The sequence below is a fragment of the Oculina patagonica genome, chromosome 12 (assembly GCF_052425735.1).
Source record: "Oculina patagonica isolate OP01 chromosome 12, crgOcupat, whole genome shotgun sequence".
Lineage (NCBI taxonomy): Eukaryota > Metazoa > Cnidaria > Anthozoa > Scleractinia > Oculinidae > Oculina > Oculina patagonica.
Window position 1 is genome coordinate 11,022,566 of NC_135769.1, and position 13,782 is coordinate 11,036,347.

Consider the following 13,782-nt stretch of genomic DNA (forward strand, 5'->3'; position numbering starts at 1 on the left):
CTAAGTCCTCAGAACTAGCGTGATATTAGTCTCACGCAACGCTCCCCCAAAAAAAAGGAAATTAGCCAATCGCACCTAGGGTTCCATTTTCAAGAACCCGCTCGCGCCAAATTCGCCAAATTGAAACTCGTCCAATCAGAAACTGTTTCTAACCTCTGCATAGTTCGAGCACTTCACAAATCAAATTGCAAGACAGCAGCAATTGGAGGAGCGTCGTTTAAGTTCAAAATTGCCAAGATTAATGCCGACCAGAGGCTTGCAATCTGGAGCAGTGGGCAGTTGAGCAAAAGTGCCAAGATAAGAATCTTCAAGTCCAATGTCATAGTAGTGCTTCTTTACGGGTGTGAAACCTGGAGAATTACCAAGAGGGAAGAGGCAAAACCAGACACATTTCTACACAAATGTCTATGGAGGATACTTAGAATATACTGACCAATGAGGGTGTCAAATGAAGAGGTCAGGAGACAGGCAAGGACTTGCACCATCAGTGAACAGATAAGGAGGCGAAGGTGGCGTTGGATAGGGCATGTACTACGCATGGACCACCAACAGAATCCACACGTTGCTCTAACCTGGGCACCGGAGGGAAAGACGAGCAGAGGGCGACCTAGGGAGACATGAAGGAGAACAGTGGAGGGAGGGAAACGGAAGATGGGTTTTGCCACCTGGGCAGAGGCAGTCAACGTTGCGAGAGACAGAGTGGAGTGGAGGAAACAAATTAATGGCCCCATTATCCCGGAGGAGAGTTAGGATTAAGATGATGATGATGAGAGGCTTGCAATTCGAAAAATTGTTGTCGAGAAGGGAGTTGTTTTTGTTAACTTGCCTACAGGATCAAACACTGTCGTTTCATTGGGGGCAGCGTTGTGTGACATCCCAAAAATCGGCTGCGAATGAGACTAGCTAGACTTGCCCCAAGTCGCTCGTTGTTTCTTTGCATCTATAGTTACTTAAATAAAATCGCTTTGAAATCAAGCGCGAAAGACCACTTGAGTAAAATCGCCTTTGAAATCGCGCGAGATTCATTTCTGTGAACGCACACGCGAAAGAAAACAAATGACACTTGCCGAGGAATGGCTCGAAACGAGCGACTTGTGTTACTTGCAGGAAATCGATTCTGGCTGACGTTTATTGCCGCGAAAAAATTGCATCATGCTTGTGTGCACTGAATTGGTTTCTTTTATCGTATTGACGTCAGTTTCGTGCGCCGTGTGCAGCTGACGCGCGCTGTGGCGTGTGTTAAAATTGCGCTTTTCTTCCCTTTTTGTGGGAAATCATACGCAAGGCCCTTGATGGCTCTCTCATTTCTGTAAGACTTAAAAGGGACAGGTCCTGCGAACCTAACGAGCGACTTGGAGCAAGTCTAGAGACTAGCGTGAGATGTGTATTTCTAGCAGAAAGAAGATTCGATATTCTGAACTTTAATTGGATTTAAAGGGTGCAGAACAAAACATTTCACTGTAGGGTCTACGTTTTCTTTTTTCCAACGATCAGCAAAAACGAAAGAGAGATGCACTGGCTGTTTCAACCTGGGACAATTTTTGTCTCTTACTTCAAAAACAAGAAAACTTCTTTTAGCTTGACTATTGTTTGCCCCATGAATCTCTCACAATTTTAATATTTTTTGCTCATAAAATTGACACTTGGAGTGATAGCAAGCTCTTCTTTGATCTAAATGGTCCCATAGCTTATTAGTACTGTTTATTTTTCATGTTTTGTGCGGTGAAATAAATGAAATAAAAAAAACCCGCCAAAATTGAGACAGGTATTCTTGTTTCTCCACATTTTTGTAGCATATTTTTAGGGGTGGCTTATGAGTTGAAAGGGTGTTAAGGGTTTCTTTTCTTCCACTGAAATAACTTTTTCGTATATTGATAAGCACACAAAAGTCATAAGGAGACATGCTTGTAAAAGGAACTGTTTATTCGGGAAACTTGACTGACTTATCTAAGTTGTCATTACAGTAACAAACTACTCAAAAGAATGAATTTTCTCAGTTCCCTCGGCTTTGCTGCTGTTGTTTTAGTCCTTGTACATCAATCCGTAGACATCTGCACAAGATGTTCCGCCATTGTCGGATTCGGTGTGGTCAAACAAATCTTGACCGTACCAAAGTCGTAACTCGGCCATGTGATGCACACCATAAGCGCTCTTTCCCATGAAGAATATTAAGTATGGCGAAGACGAGTCGTAGCCTGGGAGGGCATAGAAATGCTGAGCTAAGGGTTGCGAGAAACGAGGCCCAACAACATGGTTTCGCTCATCAGTAAGAAAAGTGGCGATATTTTTGTGATTCGGAGCACAGCCCCAATTACTCTTGCTATTCCCAATTCCGGTGTTACAGCTAACGTATCCAGAGTAGTGTTGAAGCATGAAAGCCCAAACAAACGCATTTTTGCCTGGTGTGAACGCACCGTACTTGTTGTCTTTGGCGCCAAAACAAACCGGACTGGTGTTGAGTTTGACCCAGGTCACCCATCCGCCATGACAACAGAATACCAACGTGGCACACAACATAGCAAAGAAATGCACTTCACTGCCATCTGTAAATGTAATAAAATAAACAATGACTCAGTTATCACAGACAAATCTAATTTCCAGGGCACATAACTTTTCTCAATATAAAAGGGTGCTTCAGTTTTTTTTTAGCAGCTGGCGGCACTCTTATTCACAAATCTCCGAGATTAAACATGCATTCTCACAGCGAAAATGATTTCGTAAAAGAAACAGTTATCTTGAATGATAAATAAATAAAGCTAATTTGTCGATAAAACTAAATATGGGCGTTTTTGTTGCGTTACATTTATTTCCTTTAAATAATCCCAGTTCGAATTGCCGATTTAAGTGTAATACAAATTATGTTATTATATTTTATAGCCCACGGTTCCAGATTTCTGCCAACGTTTGATCAGAACAAGTCAATAAATCTTATGCCAGAAATAATAATTCAGTCTAAATTGTTGAAGCAGTGGACATCTCGCATACCAAACACTGACATTTATAACAAGAAAAACTGTTTAATGGCCGGAAAGTAAAAAAGTTTTTCAGTCCATATTATGTTTGTTTGAACGCTCTTAAAAACTTTCAAAAATATTTCAAAAATATTCTGAACATTCGATACGAAAGACTGAAAAGACAGAAAATACTAAATCTTTGTGCGAGGAGATGGTAATTTAGCAAAGGATTCTTCTCTCAACCTTTTTTGATACGTTCTCTCAATACTTGCAAAGTCAACTATGTTTATAATTGTCGACGATCGTCAGCTTTGGAAAGCAAACAGTTACTGAAGCCGCTACACACCACATCAACTATCAATGCGAACCGAGTTGACGAATGTTTTGACCCACACGAAAAATAGCGTGTTTGCAATTAATAATCATTGAGACAAACGAGCCGTAAAATCACAAAAGTAACTCGCCTCTGGCAATGAAATAAAAGTGATTTATCGCAAAGTGTTTTTTGACCCAACAGACCATTATTTTTACTAAGATATTATTTTACGAAAAATGGCGAAAGCGTTACCCTGGGAAGGATTCCTTATGGAATCTCTGTTTAATGGGATAGGCTTCAACTTGGAGTTAAATGATTACAAATTCGACATCTTCAGTCGCTGTGTGTTTATTGTTAGGTCATTATGGTAAATTTTCAATAGTATCTGATCACAAGAATAGAATTTGATAACAGATATCGACAGCCCAATGCCATTAATATGAACTGCCATATCATTTGCATCCGTGTATTCGGACAAATGTTTCTTCTGGAGCGAATGGCACGTAACAACACTAGGCTGAAAAAACCTTGGAATGACTGAACGTGACCCATTTGGGTACCTCGGCTGCGGAGTATTCGATATCTTCACCCCTTAGAAGTACCAATTCTAAACACTGAATGTGTATCATTTTATTGATGAATTTGAATCGAGAAAAAAGGAAAAAATAGAAATATCTGTTGACTTACAAATATGTAGTTCCTGTAACACTTTTTGACTCAGTAACACAAAAGGTACCGCGATAGTTCTAACGTTGGGCATTTTCGATCGTAAGCACAGGCTTCCCTATGGGGCAGCTTGTCTCTAAGGAGAGACAACGATTTCGAGTAACTTCACTAAACGGCGTCAGAATGGCTTCAAAATCGGCACAAGAGACAAATACACGACACATTTGAGGTAGGATAACTTTATTTCAAATTAGATAGTTATTTACGCTTTTTTTTTACGATCGGTGACTTTCCCATACAATTCTCTATACAGTCGAAGCTCTCATAAGCGCCGGGACACCCTCGGGACGCGAAAAAAGTGTCCGCAACGTACTGGAGCTGGCCGCTTACGAGAATGGTTCTTGTAAGCGGCCACTAGAGGTGTAGGGGATAGATGGCCGCTTACGGGAGCTTGCCCAGCTAACATAATGGTAATATGCATGTAAGTGGTGTTTCGAAATGTAACCGGACGTGGATGACGACAAAACTTGAGCTTAGAAAAAAACCTTCACTTAACAGTTTTAGAAATAGTTTTTGCAGTTCAATTTTAAGGAAACAACATTTTATTGACCATTTTTAATGTAAGATCTTATTTCGAATACAGAATTTTTTTTAATTAGTTTTTAATAAGTAGTTTTTAATTGGTAATTCGTTTCTTATATATTATTGTTTATCGTAGGTTTTTTAATGCGTATCTTAGTTTTTTTAATTACTTGTAAATAGGAGGGTCACGAGTTTGTTAGCTTTATAGCTATTAAGTGCTACCCTCTATAAATAAAGACGTTACTTACTTACTTACTTGCTAAAACAAACACTGAAATATGGTACTGTTATTACAGTGACGAACGGCGATGTGAAGTTAATTGATTAATACAAGATACAGAGGTTTTTTATATTATTTTCTTTGCGGTGTCCGCTTACGGGAGCTTAAAAACAAAGAAAAAGTTTAAGTCGTTATATCGGAAAGTGTCCGCGGCCGCTTACGGGAATGTCCGCTTACGAGAATGTAAAAATACAGAGTTTGTATGGGAGTAAAAACGGGGTTTCTAACAAGGTGGCCGTAAGTAGAGCTGTCCGCTTACGAGAGTGTCCGTTAAGAGAGCTTCGACTGTATACACAAGCTGTCCCATACACCATGTATCAGAGTCGAATTTTAAGCTTGAAAAGCCTCTGCCGTAAGCGGTACCAATCGAAAAATTTACCCCCTAAAAGGTGCGATGAGCAACTCCGTTATTTTGACATGGAAGCCCTCCCAAAACCGTGCAACTGATACGTACCGTATTTACTCGAATAAGCGCCGCCCTCGAATAAGCGCCGCATTTGAGACCAAGAAGATAATAAGCGCCGCCCCCGAATAAGCGCCGCAGTCTCGATGAGGCGCTTATTCGAGGAATTCCGTATAACTAAAAATAGCACTACAAAGTAACTCTAAAACAGCCTTGGAAATTCCTTTTCGTCAAAAGCGATGTTTTGCAGTTCAAAACTATTATATTTTACCAGGAGCCCATTACTAATGGGCTCCTGATTTTACCGCTCGCCCATTATTTTTTCTATCCAAAATTCTTACAATACGTAGTTCTGTTAATGTTGTGAAGGCCGTGAACTTTTTCCGGACAGCAAGCGCAAAAACTCTCCTCCGTAAGAGACGAATACTGACAATCAGAAGTCTTTTCTTTTTGTCAATGTAGAAGTTTCGTCGATATTAGATTGTTTGTGGCGTCCAATTTTTAAATAAGCGCCGCCCTCAAATAAGCGCCGCCCTCGAATAAGCGCCGCAGTTGAGGCGCGAAAAATTTAATAAGCGCCGCGGCGCTTATTCGAGTAAATACGGTATGCTTCTGTTAAACGGTAAACTGGATCAGTTAAAGCCACTGGGGGTGCCGGTCAAACTTACTATTTGTACAAACAAAAACCTGATAAAACGAAACAACTGCCCTCCACCCGCAGTAAGACCATTGAGACTTTCACAAGTGTCATCTTGTAATATTTTACATTTTCACTGCGTTAATTGTTGATAGACCACACTTTCTTGGGCTTTACTGGCGTATTAATATACAATCTTCGTTCACTGTCCAAAATCCACGCGCGCCATTGGTTAAAATCGATCACGTGATTTTGCTTTACCTGTCGTCAGCAAACTCCGACAGTGCGTTATTGACAATACTGCACAAAAATCGTGCATTATTGAAAATGTCTTCAGCTTCAAGGCTTGCAGAAGTAGAAGAAAAAGATATTCCTCAAATTATCAACGATTCAATACAAAAAAATACCAAGAAGAAAACAACCCGGAGTGTTTCCACTTTTAAAGGTAAACTTAAGCTGAACAATTAAACTTTTGTATGCGATTGACTTGCTGGCTTGTAAAAGCGATCGAGTCGCCTTGAACAAGCTTCTCGCTGATTGTATTTATGAACGACTCCAGCTGACTGGAGATGCTTCTCAAATTCTTTATCATCGCCATCATCACTGCAAGCAGTGTGAACGCGTCATGTCCTCACTGGGTGCAACTCAACAAGTCTCCAGTCTGCTTTGGTGCCAGGGGAAACAGTTTCGGAAAATTCACCTACGATCGGAACGTCTTCGTGAGCTCGTTCATGCTCGTGCACCGCTCGAGAACGGTTTCATGTGCTAAAACACACCCAGACCGTTACAGTTACTGGGGATGCCTTGCAAATTCAACAGAAATCAGAGTCGTCCTAACAGACGAGAAAAACAAGATGCTGGCTCCCTCTGCATCCCTGTACAAGTATGGAAGTTACAAATTGGAAGGCTAAAAAACATGCGCAGACGTGTATGGTCTTTTGGTTTTAAATCCGATACCGATGTCTTATCATTGAGAAACCTCGAACAGTAAAGTAAAATAGCGATTGTTAGAAAAACAATGTTTCTTTAGTCATTGAATGAAGACAAAAAAATAACTCGAGGTGCACAATATTGTAATAATTCTATGATTTCCCTTAAACTGCTCTCCTTATTTTTAAAAACCTTTGGCACCAAATTCTCTCTTTTAGACTCGTCCAATCAGAAACTGTTTCTTACCTCTGCATAGTTCGAGCACTTCCCACATTAAGTGGCAAGACGGCGTTTCTTAAAGAAGCGACGTTAAAGTTCGAGAGTTTCAAGATTAATGCCGTCAGGAAGCTTGCTTTTCAAAAAACTGTTGTCGAGAAAGAAGCTGTTTTTGTTAACTGGCCTACATTGATCAAACGCTGTCGTCTCTTTGGGGGGGGGGGGGGGGGGGGGAGGGGAGGAGTGCGTTGTGTGACATCCCAAAAAAACGGCTGCGAATGACTAGCGTGAGATGCGTATGTCTAGCAGAGAGAAGATTCCATATTCTGAACTTTGGATTGAAAGGGTGCAGAACAAAAAATATTACTTTAGGGTGTATGTTTTTTCCAACGATCGGCAAAAAATAAAAGAAAGAGAGTGGCTTGTTGTTTCAACCTGACAATTTTTGGTATCCTATTTCAAAAACAAGAAGAACTTCTTTAAGTTGACTATTGATCGCCCCAAGAATCTCCCACAATTTTCCTTTAGTCTATTAGTACTGTTATTTTTTTATGTTTTTTAATTTTGGTAAAAAAATGAATAAAAAAAAGCGTCAGCACTGAGAGAAGTATTCTTGTTTCTCCACATTTTTTTAGCATATTTTACGTTTTCCTTCTTAAGGGGTGTCTTATGAGTTGAAAGGGTGATAGGGGTTTTTTTTTTTACACTGAAATAACTTTTTCGTTTAATGAGAAGCACACAAAAGTCATAAGAGACATGCTTGTAAAGGGATCTGTTTATTCGGAAACTTGACTGACTTATCTAAGTCGTCATTACAGTAACAAACTACTAAAAAGTGTGAATTTTCTCAGTTCCCTTTTTTGCTGCTGATGTTTTAGTCCTTGTACATCAATCCGTACACATCTGCACAAGATGTTCCTCCATTGTCGGATTCAGTGGAGCCAAACAAATCTTCACCATACCAAATTCGCAACTCGGCCATGTGATGCAGACCATAAGCGCTTTTTCCCATGAAGAAGATCAAGTATGGCGAAGAGGAGTGGTAGCCTGGGAGGGCATAGTAAGACGGAGAAAAGGGCTGTGAGAAACGTGGCCCGACAACATGGTTTCGCTCATCAGTGAGTAAAGTGAAGAGATTTTTGTGATTCGGATCGCAACCCCAATTACTCTTGCTATTTCCTCTTCCGGTGTTACAGCTAACGTACCCAGAGTAGTGTTTAAGCATGAAAGCCCAAACAAACGCATTCTTGCCTGGTGTGAACGCACCGTACTTGTTGTCTCTGGCGCCAAAACAAACCGGACTGGTGTTGAGTTTGACCCAGGTCACCCATCCGCCATGACAACAGAATACCAACGTGGTACACAACACAGCAAAGAAAATGTACTTCACCGCCATCTGTAAATTGTAATAAAATAAACAACCACTCAACTATCGCAGATAAAAATGTAACACACATGGCATAAAATTTTCACAGCAGCTAGAGGCACTCTTCATTACAAGAGGTTATCTTGTGATCGAAAATCTCGTAAAAATATCTGTCTATTTAATGCAAAAGGCAAGTTGCTTCGTCAGTAAAAATTAACACGGACGAAAAAACAAACTGATCGTAATATTTATTTCCTAAATGAACAGCTTATTAAATTGAAATACACGTGTCACTTTATGCGCTTTCCATGGGTCAGGCTTTTCGTAAAGTCTGTGGAGGCACGGTATAGAATACATTAGACGTTCCGATTACATCTGAGCTAGCTAGGCTGATCAATTCGCTTTGACAAACATCAGAGTAAGAATTTCTAGCTAGCTTACATTGCTTGTAGTTTTACGTTAAACATGTGGCAGATCTAGGAGAGGGGCCCAGGATATAGTTTTCGTTTTGTTTTGGTCTTTGCATTTTTTTCAGCCAATTACAACAGAAATGCTCCGTTCAGAGGTTAGACATATCGACCTTCAAGGCCAGGCAGTGGAAAGGGCCAAGCAACGGCAGTCTCACCCAGTTAACTCCTCAAAACCAGCGAGGACTCCTTGTCATAAACATTCACGCGTATCTGTTACGTAACCTAAGTAGTTACTATACGCTTTTCGTTTTGTTTGTATAGAACGCACATGACAAGAACGTGATTCATAACTTGATTTACCGGTTAGTATAAGACATCGAATTAGGTGTGCATATTAGGGGCGTGTGATTCTACTCGACAGGTTTTGGTAGGTTTGATTTGAATAACTCGAATTTGTGGTAAAAAAACCGCTACGCTTTCTTCGTGTTCATAACATTCCTTCATGTGATACAGGTATGCCCCAGACCTTGGGTTTATACCCGCAGCTTCAAACCAACACATAGGAGGCAGAATAGCTCATGTTTATCAGAACGAACTGGCAGAATTTCGAATATTACAAGCGTTTCTGGAATCACCTCACCAGGTTATGTTCTTACTATCTTATTCATCGGTGGACGGAAAAGACTTATTAGACCAGGACGTTCTTTCCCCAACAAAAATTTGCTATTCACAATGCTATAGAACCAGAAGCATATCATAATATACTTCAGTTTAGAATCCAATGGTCATAAACTGGCTCAGTTCATAAGTGTCATAAAGGCCTCACTTTCATGTTAAAACGTTTAGAACCTGTAATACGAGTTTTGTAATTTTGTAAGCATGAGGTCGAGTGTTCAGGTGAACATGGTGGAACTCTTTGTCGAGTATCGAGTCGAGTCGAGATGAACACATGTAAACGTTGAGTTATTAAATTCAATTTATTGCGAAATACAAGTCTAACGATTATTACAATAAGTTCGTAATTCAGTGTTTCCCAAAAAGGAATTGGTCACGGCAAGTAGTACTTCTTATGGATTTGAACCACTTTTTAGAATAACAGCATTTCAAAATGAAGGTTGTGCCTATGTTGAAAGATCTACTGAGACCAGGCGACGTTGTAACCAATTAGACTTAAAGGATGTCTACCAATTCTATTAATTCGTCTATTAATTCGTGTCATTCCCGCCATTGGTGGGGTACTCTATGGGAGTTTGCATGCCTTCCCTTCGGGTTAGCTAATGCTCCCTGCACGTTCTCAAGGTTACTAACACAAGTTGTCGTCCAGTGGAGGAAAATGGGAATCAGACTAATTATCTACCTAGACAACATGCTCATAATGGCCGAGCCTAGAGGCTTAGCCATCAACCACACTTCGACTGCAGATAACCTGTTAGCCTATTGCAGGTTTTGTGTTAAACGAAGGGTAGTCTGTCTTAAAACCTACACAAAACTAGGGTTCCTTGGCTTTCTGGTACATTCGATGACAATGTCTCTGTACCTCCCAAAGATAAAGAGTATTTAGCAAGACAACGACAGACAGCGATGTACAAGAATTTCAGACAACGCTTTCGTGATGGACAACGCTTTCGTGTCAATTACAACAATGTCTCGGCTTCTGGGAAAACTGTGCTCTTCAATATATGCAGTTTTCCCAGCACTCCTACATTACCGCTTTGTTTTGAACAATGGCTTTGAAGAAAACATGGAGTTACGAGTCGGCTGTCCCTGGACAAGGCAAATTAGAGCTTCTGTGTTGGAGCTAGAGATAACCTAGCAGTCTGAAACGGCAGATGTTATTTAAGAAAAAAAGAAAAAAAAAACCTGTTGATAGAGACTGATGAACAGGTGAGATTTGGTCTCATCAAGAACGGTTCCAACACAGTTGTCTACAATTAATGGCAATAGGTTGTGTTATAGAATCCTTTTTGCAAAAAAGAGCCTCCGTCCAGTCTGTTCATGGACAATAGCCATAGCTTACATTCATTGAATGGGAGGCTCATCCCCCGTCTTCGCCAGTCTAGTTTACAATATCTGGCATTGGTGCCTGCAGATAGAGATCTCCTTCACTGCACATCACATTCCTGGCATTTTTAACAATGCAGCAGACTGGGAATCCAGAATAGACCGGGATTCATTCGACTGGAAAATCTTTGCCCAGATTATCTGTGCATGGGGTCCTTATCCTTTACTAGGCTCACAAATCAGCTACCCAAGTTTGTGAGTTGAAGACCGGATCCGGAGGCGAAAGCAAAGGCGCTTTCTCTCAAGACTTGGTCTCGGATAAGGGGTTATGCCCCACCCCCAATTCAGCCCTACTGGTAGGTCTTTGTCTTTCCCAGGTTAGAGATCATGATACCCAGCGTACCCTCTACTTTTGGCTACTCGTGGCTTCTCAACAAGGAGTGGGACACAAATAACCTCTCCCCCAACTAGCGGGGTGGCTTGTCTCAGCTAACGTAACCCTTCAATGGGAATTTTAAACCGAGCTCAAGGACTCCTTGTTTCCGTCTGGCGTAACCAGACCTCTGACTCCTGTGAGTCAGCTTAGCATTTGTAGTAAAGCTGGTGCCGTCTTGTCCGTTTTCATCACCTCTTTTGGATGACAAAGAATCCCGGTCTCTTAAACATCTTTCTGAGAAATTAGTTATACTTCTTGCCCTCACTTCAGCAGAGGTAGCCTGAATTTCAGACATCCCTCTGGATGTCTGAAATTCAGGCTACAGCAGAGGGTGGTCCTGGATCGAAAGCACAACCTCAGCTTTAGGAACTTTCACCTTAGAGGAACTGAGTTCAATCTTCCAGAGCTCACGATGTCTGTTCGTTCTGGGAATAATTTTTTAAAAGCCTTCCTTAATGCGAGCTTCCGACTAGTCAAGCTGTTGTATCCTAGCGAATGCCTCAAGGTGTACAAGTCTCTCACATCCACCTTCGGACCTTACGATCCTAACTGCACAGCCTAATAAGCTTTTCCTAGCCACTATCACACCACAGGAACAATTAAATCTGCACCGTTATGTTAGACCATCTTAGTCAAGTCAGGTATTGATTCTAATATTCTCAAAGCTCACTCTACCAGAGTGGCTGCCTCTTTTAAAGCTACAAGGGCATGGCTGTCAGTAAGTGGTTTTATCAAAATGGATGACTAGTCAAGTGATTTTACCTTTCGAAGATTTTATCACAATCTTGTCCATAAGCCATCTTCTGGCAAGATAGTTCTTAGTCTAACATAGGCTTTGAACTAGCATCGAGGGGACATTTAGGTACGAAGTGCAATTGCAAATTATGCAAGACCCGAAGGATTGTAGTATAAGAAGAACTGCACAAATAAATGGAGACGAAATATAACAATACTCCTACTCTCACCTCAGGTCATTGTTATTTCGTATAATAGCAGTAATGTTTAACAAGGGGATCCAACTAATAAAAAAAAGATGTTTTAACAGGGAGCTAACTCGCCAAGACGGTTTTCAGTGGAGCCCTCTTAAATAATTTATTAAATACGGGATTAATGAAAATGAATAAAAAGTAAAATACTCTCCTAATATTAGAGAGAGTCAATACTGATCAAGTCTTCTTTAACATGTTTTGCTCAGCAAAGAGACGAGGATTGTGGGGTGGACCGTGGTGTTATCAGGGGCTAGTTTCTTACTCGGTTTGTTTATTTTTCTTTTAATTGTGATTTTGAGCGAATTTAATAAAGGGAAAGCATTGTTATATTTCATCTCCATTTATTCGTGCAATTCATCTTATTCTGCCGCCCTACAGGTCTTGCACATGCAGAAATAAATAAAGGCCATTAAAATCTAACTGAGGAGCTTCGTGTTTAGGCTTGGCTGAATCTTTTTATTGGATTCGAAGCACTCACTGCGTTTAACCTTTCAGATACTTAAAAATGTTTGTTATTTTACTTTTTCTCATGGTAAAGCTCATAAGGCTGACTGGAAGAAAATGAAAACAGTGTTTCACTTTTTTAAAGGTTGCCTATGTTTCCAGCATCGCTCGGCTAACTCTGAGTTGATGTTATCGCAGTTGCTTCAACTACTACTGTTGCGGTCGTTAAAGACATGGAAGATACACTTTATGAAGTAAAGTGATTTTACTTTTCCAATAAAATGTGTTCTCGTGAATTGAAATAGGGTTGAGTTGTATCAGTAAAACGTTTTAAATTGTGTCCAAGTCGAAAACAGACTACACTTTTGGCAATACAAAGAAAAAAGCTTCGTCTCAGTAGCCAACAATAACAACAACAATAAAAACATATTAACAGTTAAGCGAAGGAAATATTTTGAGGGAAACAAACTACTAAAAACCTAAGCAGCAGTGCAACTTTACCTCAAAGGTATTTGTCCTGCCTGAACTCCTCAACAGATCAAGAAAGTGATTCAGCTAAAATCTCTCAAACATGCTTTAGTGCATGCATTCTTCAAACTTAACTGGTTAAAGAGCATATCAAATATTGATTGTAAATAATAACTGTCGAAACCTGTCTGCGGTGTTAAATACACTGAATTAAAAAGATAATAGTTATCACGCAGAAATCAAGTATTGCGCCGAAACTATTGAGTTGTTAACCGGACTGTGTATCAAAAATCTTCTAAACCAAAGCAAAGAGACTTGATTTTCGTTTAGAAAATGACTTAATACACCTGTGGAATCAAGTCGTTGTTAGCACTTGTTTCCACAGTTGCTCCGTGAAATCATTAACTTTTTAAAGAAGCTTTTTCCGAAGACAATCGTGAGAAGGTTGCAAGGCGAAACAGCGGCATTTTCATTCATATCAGGCCCTTGTTTTAACAGCTATTTCGTGATATTTATGAACCTTTTAACAAGCTTTTAGATATAAGGATAATCGTGAGAGACTGACAATCCAACATAACTGTTTAAGGTATCACTGAAGGAAAATCAGCGTTTTTGTTCTAAGTGAGTTCGAAATTGTGTGCATATTTTTTTTATGAATTTTTTATCTTGAAGAAGCCCTAAAAA

General features: G+C 40.2%; 1 protein-coding gene across 1 annotated transcript; it reads right to left on the minus strand.

Moving 5' to 3' along the window:
* Positions 1–7,747: 7,747 nt before the first annotated feature.
* Positions 7,748–13,167, minus strand: LOC144632961 (uncharacterized). The gene is made up of 2 exons (XM_078491716.1): positions 13,132–13,167; positions 7,748–8,380 (listed from the first exon to the last, which is right to left on the minus strand). Exon 2 carries the CDS (start codon positions 8,378–8,380, stop codon positions 7,859–7,861), a length of 522 nt encoding a protein of 173 aa, XP_078347842.1. The 5' UTR covers positions 13,132–13,167; the 3' UTR covers positions 7,748–7,858.
* Between the last annotated feature and the right edge of the window lie 615 nt (positions 13,168–13,782).

Coding starts and splice junctions, on each gene's coding strand:
- LOC144632961 (XM_078491716.1), bottom strand. CDS start 8,380: ATGGCGGTGAAGTACATTTTCTTTGCTGTGTTGTGTACCACGTTGGTA.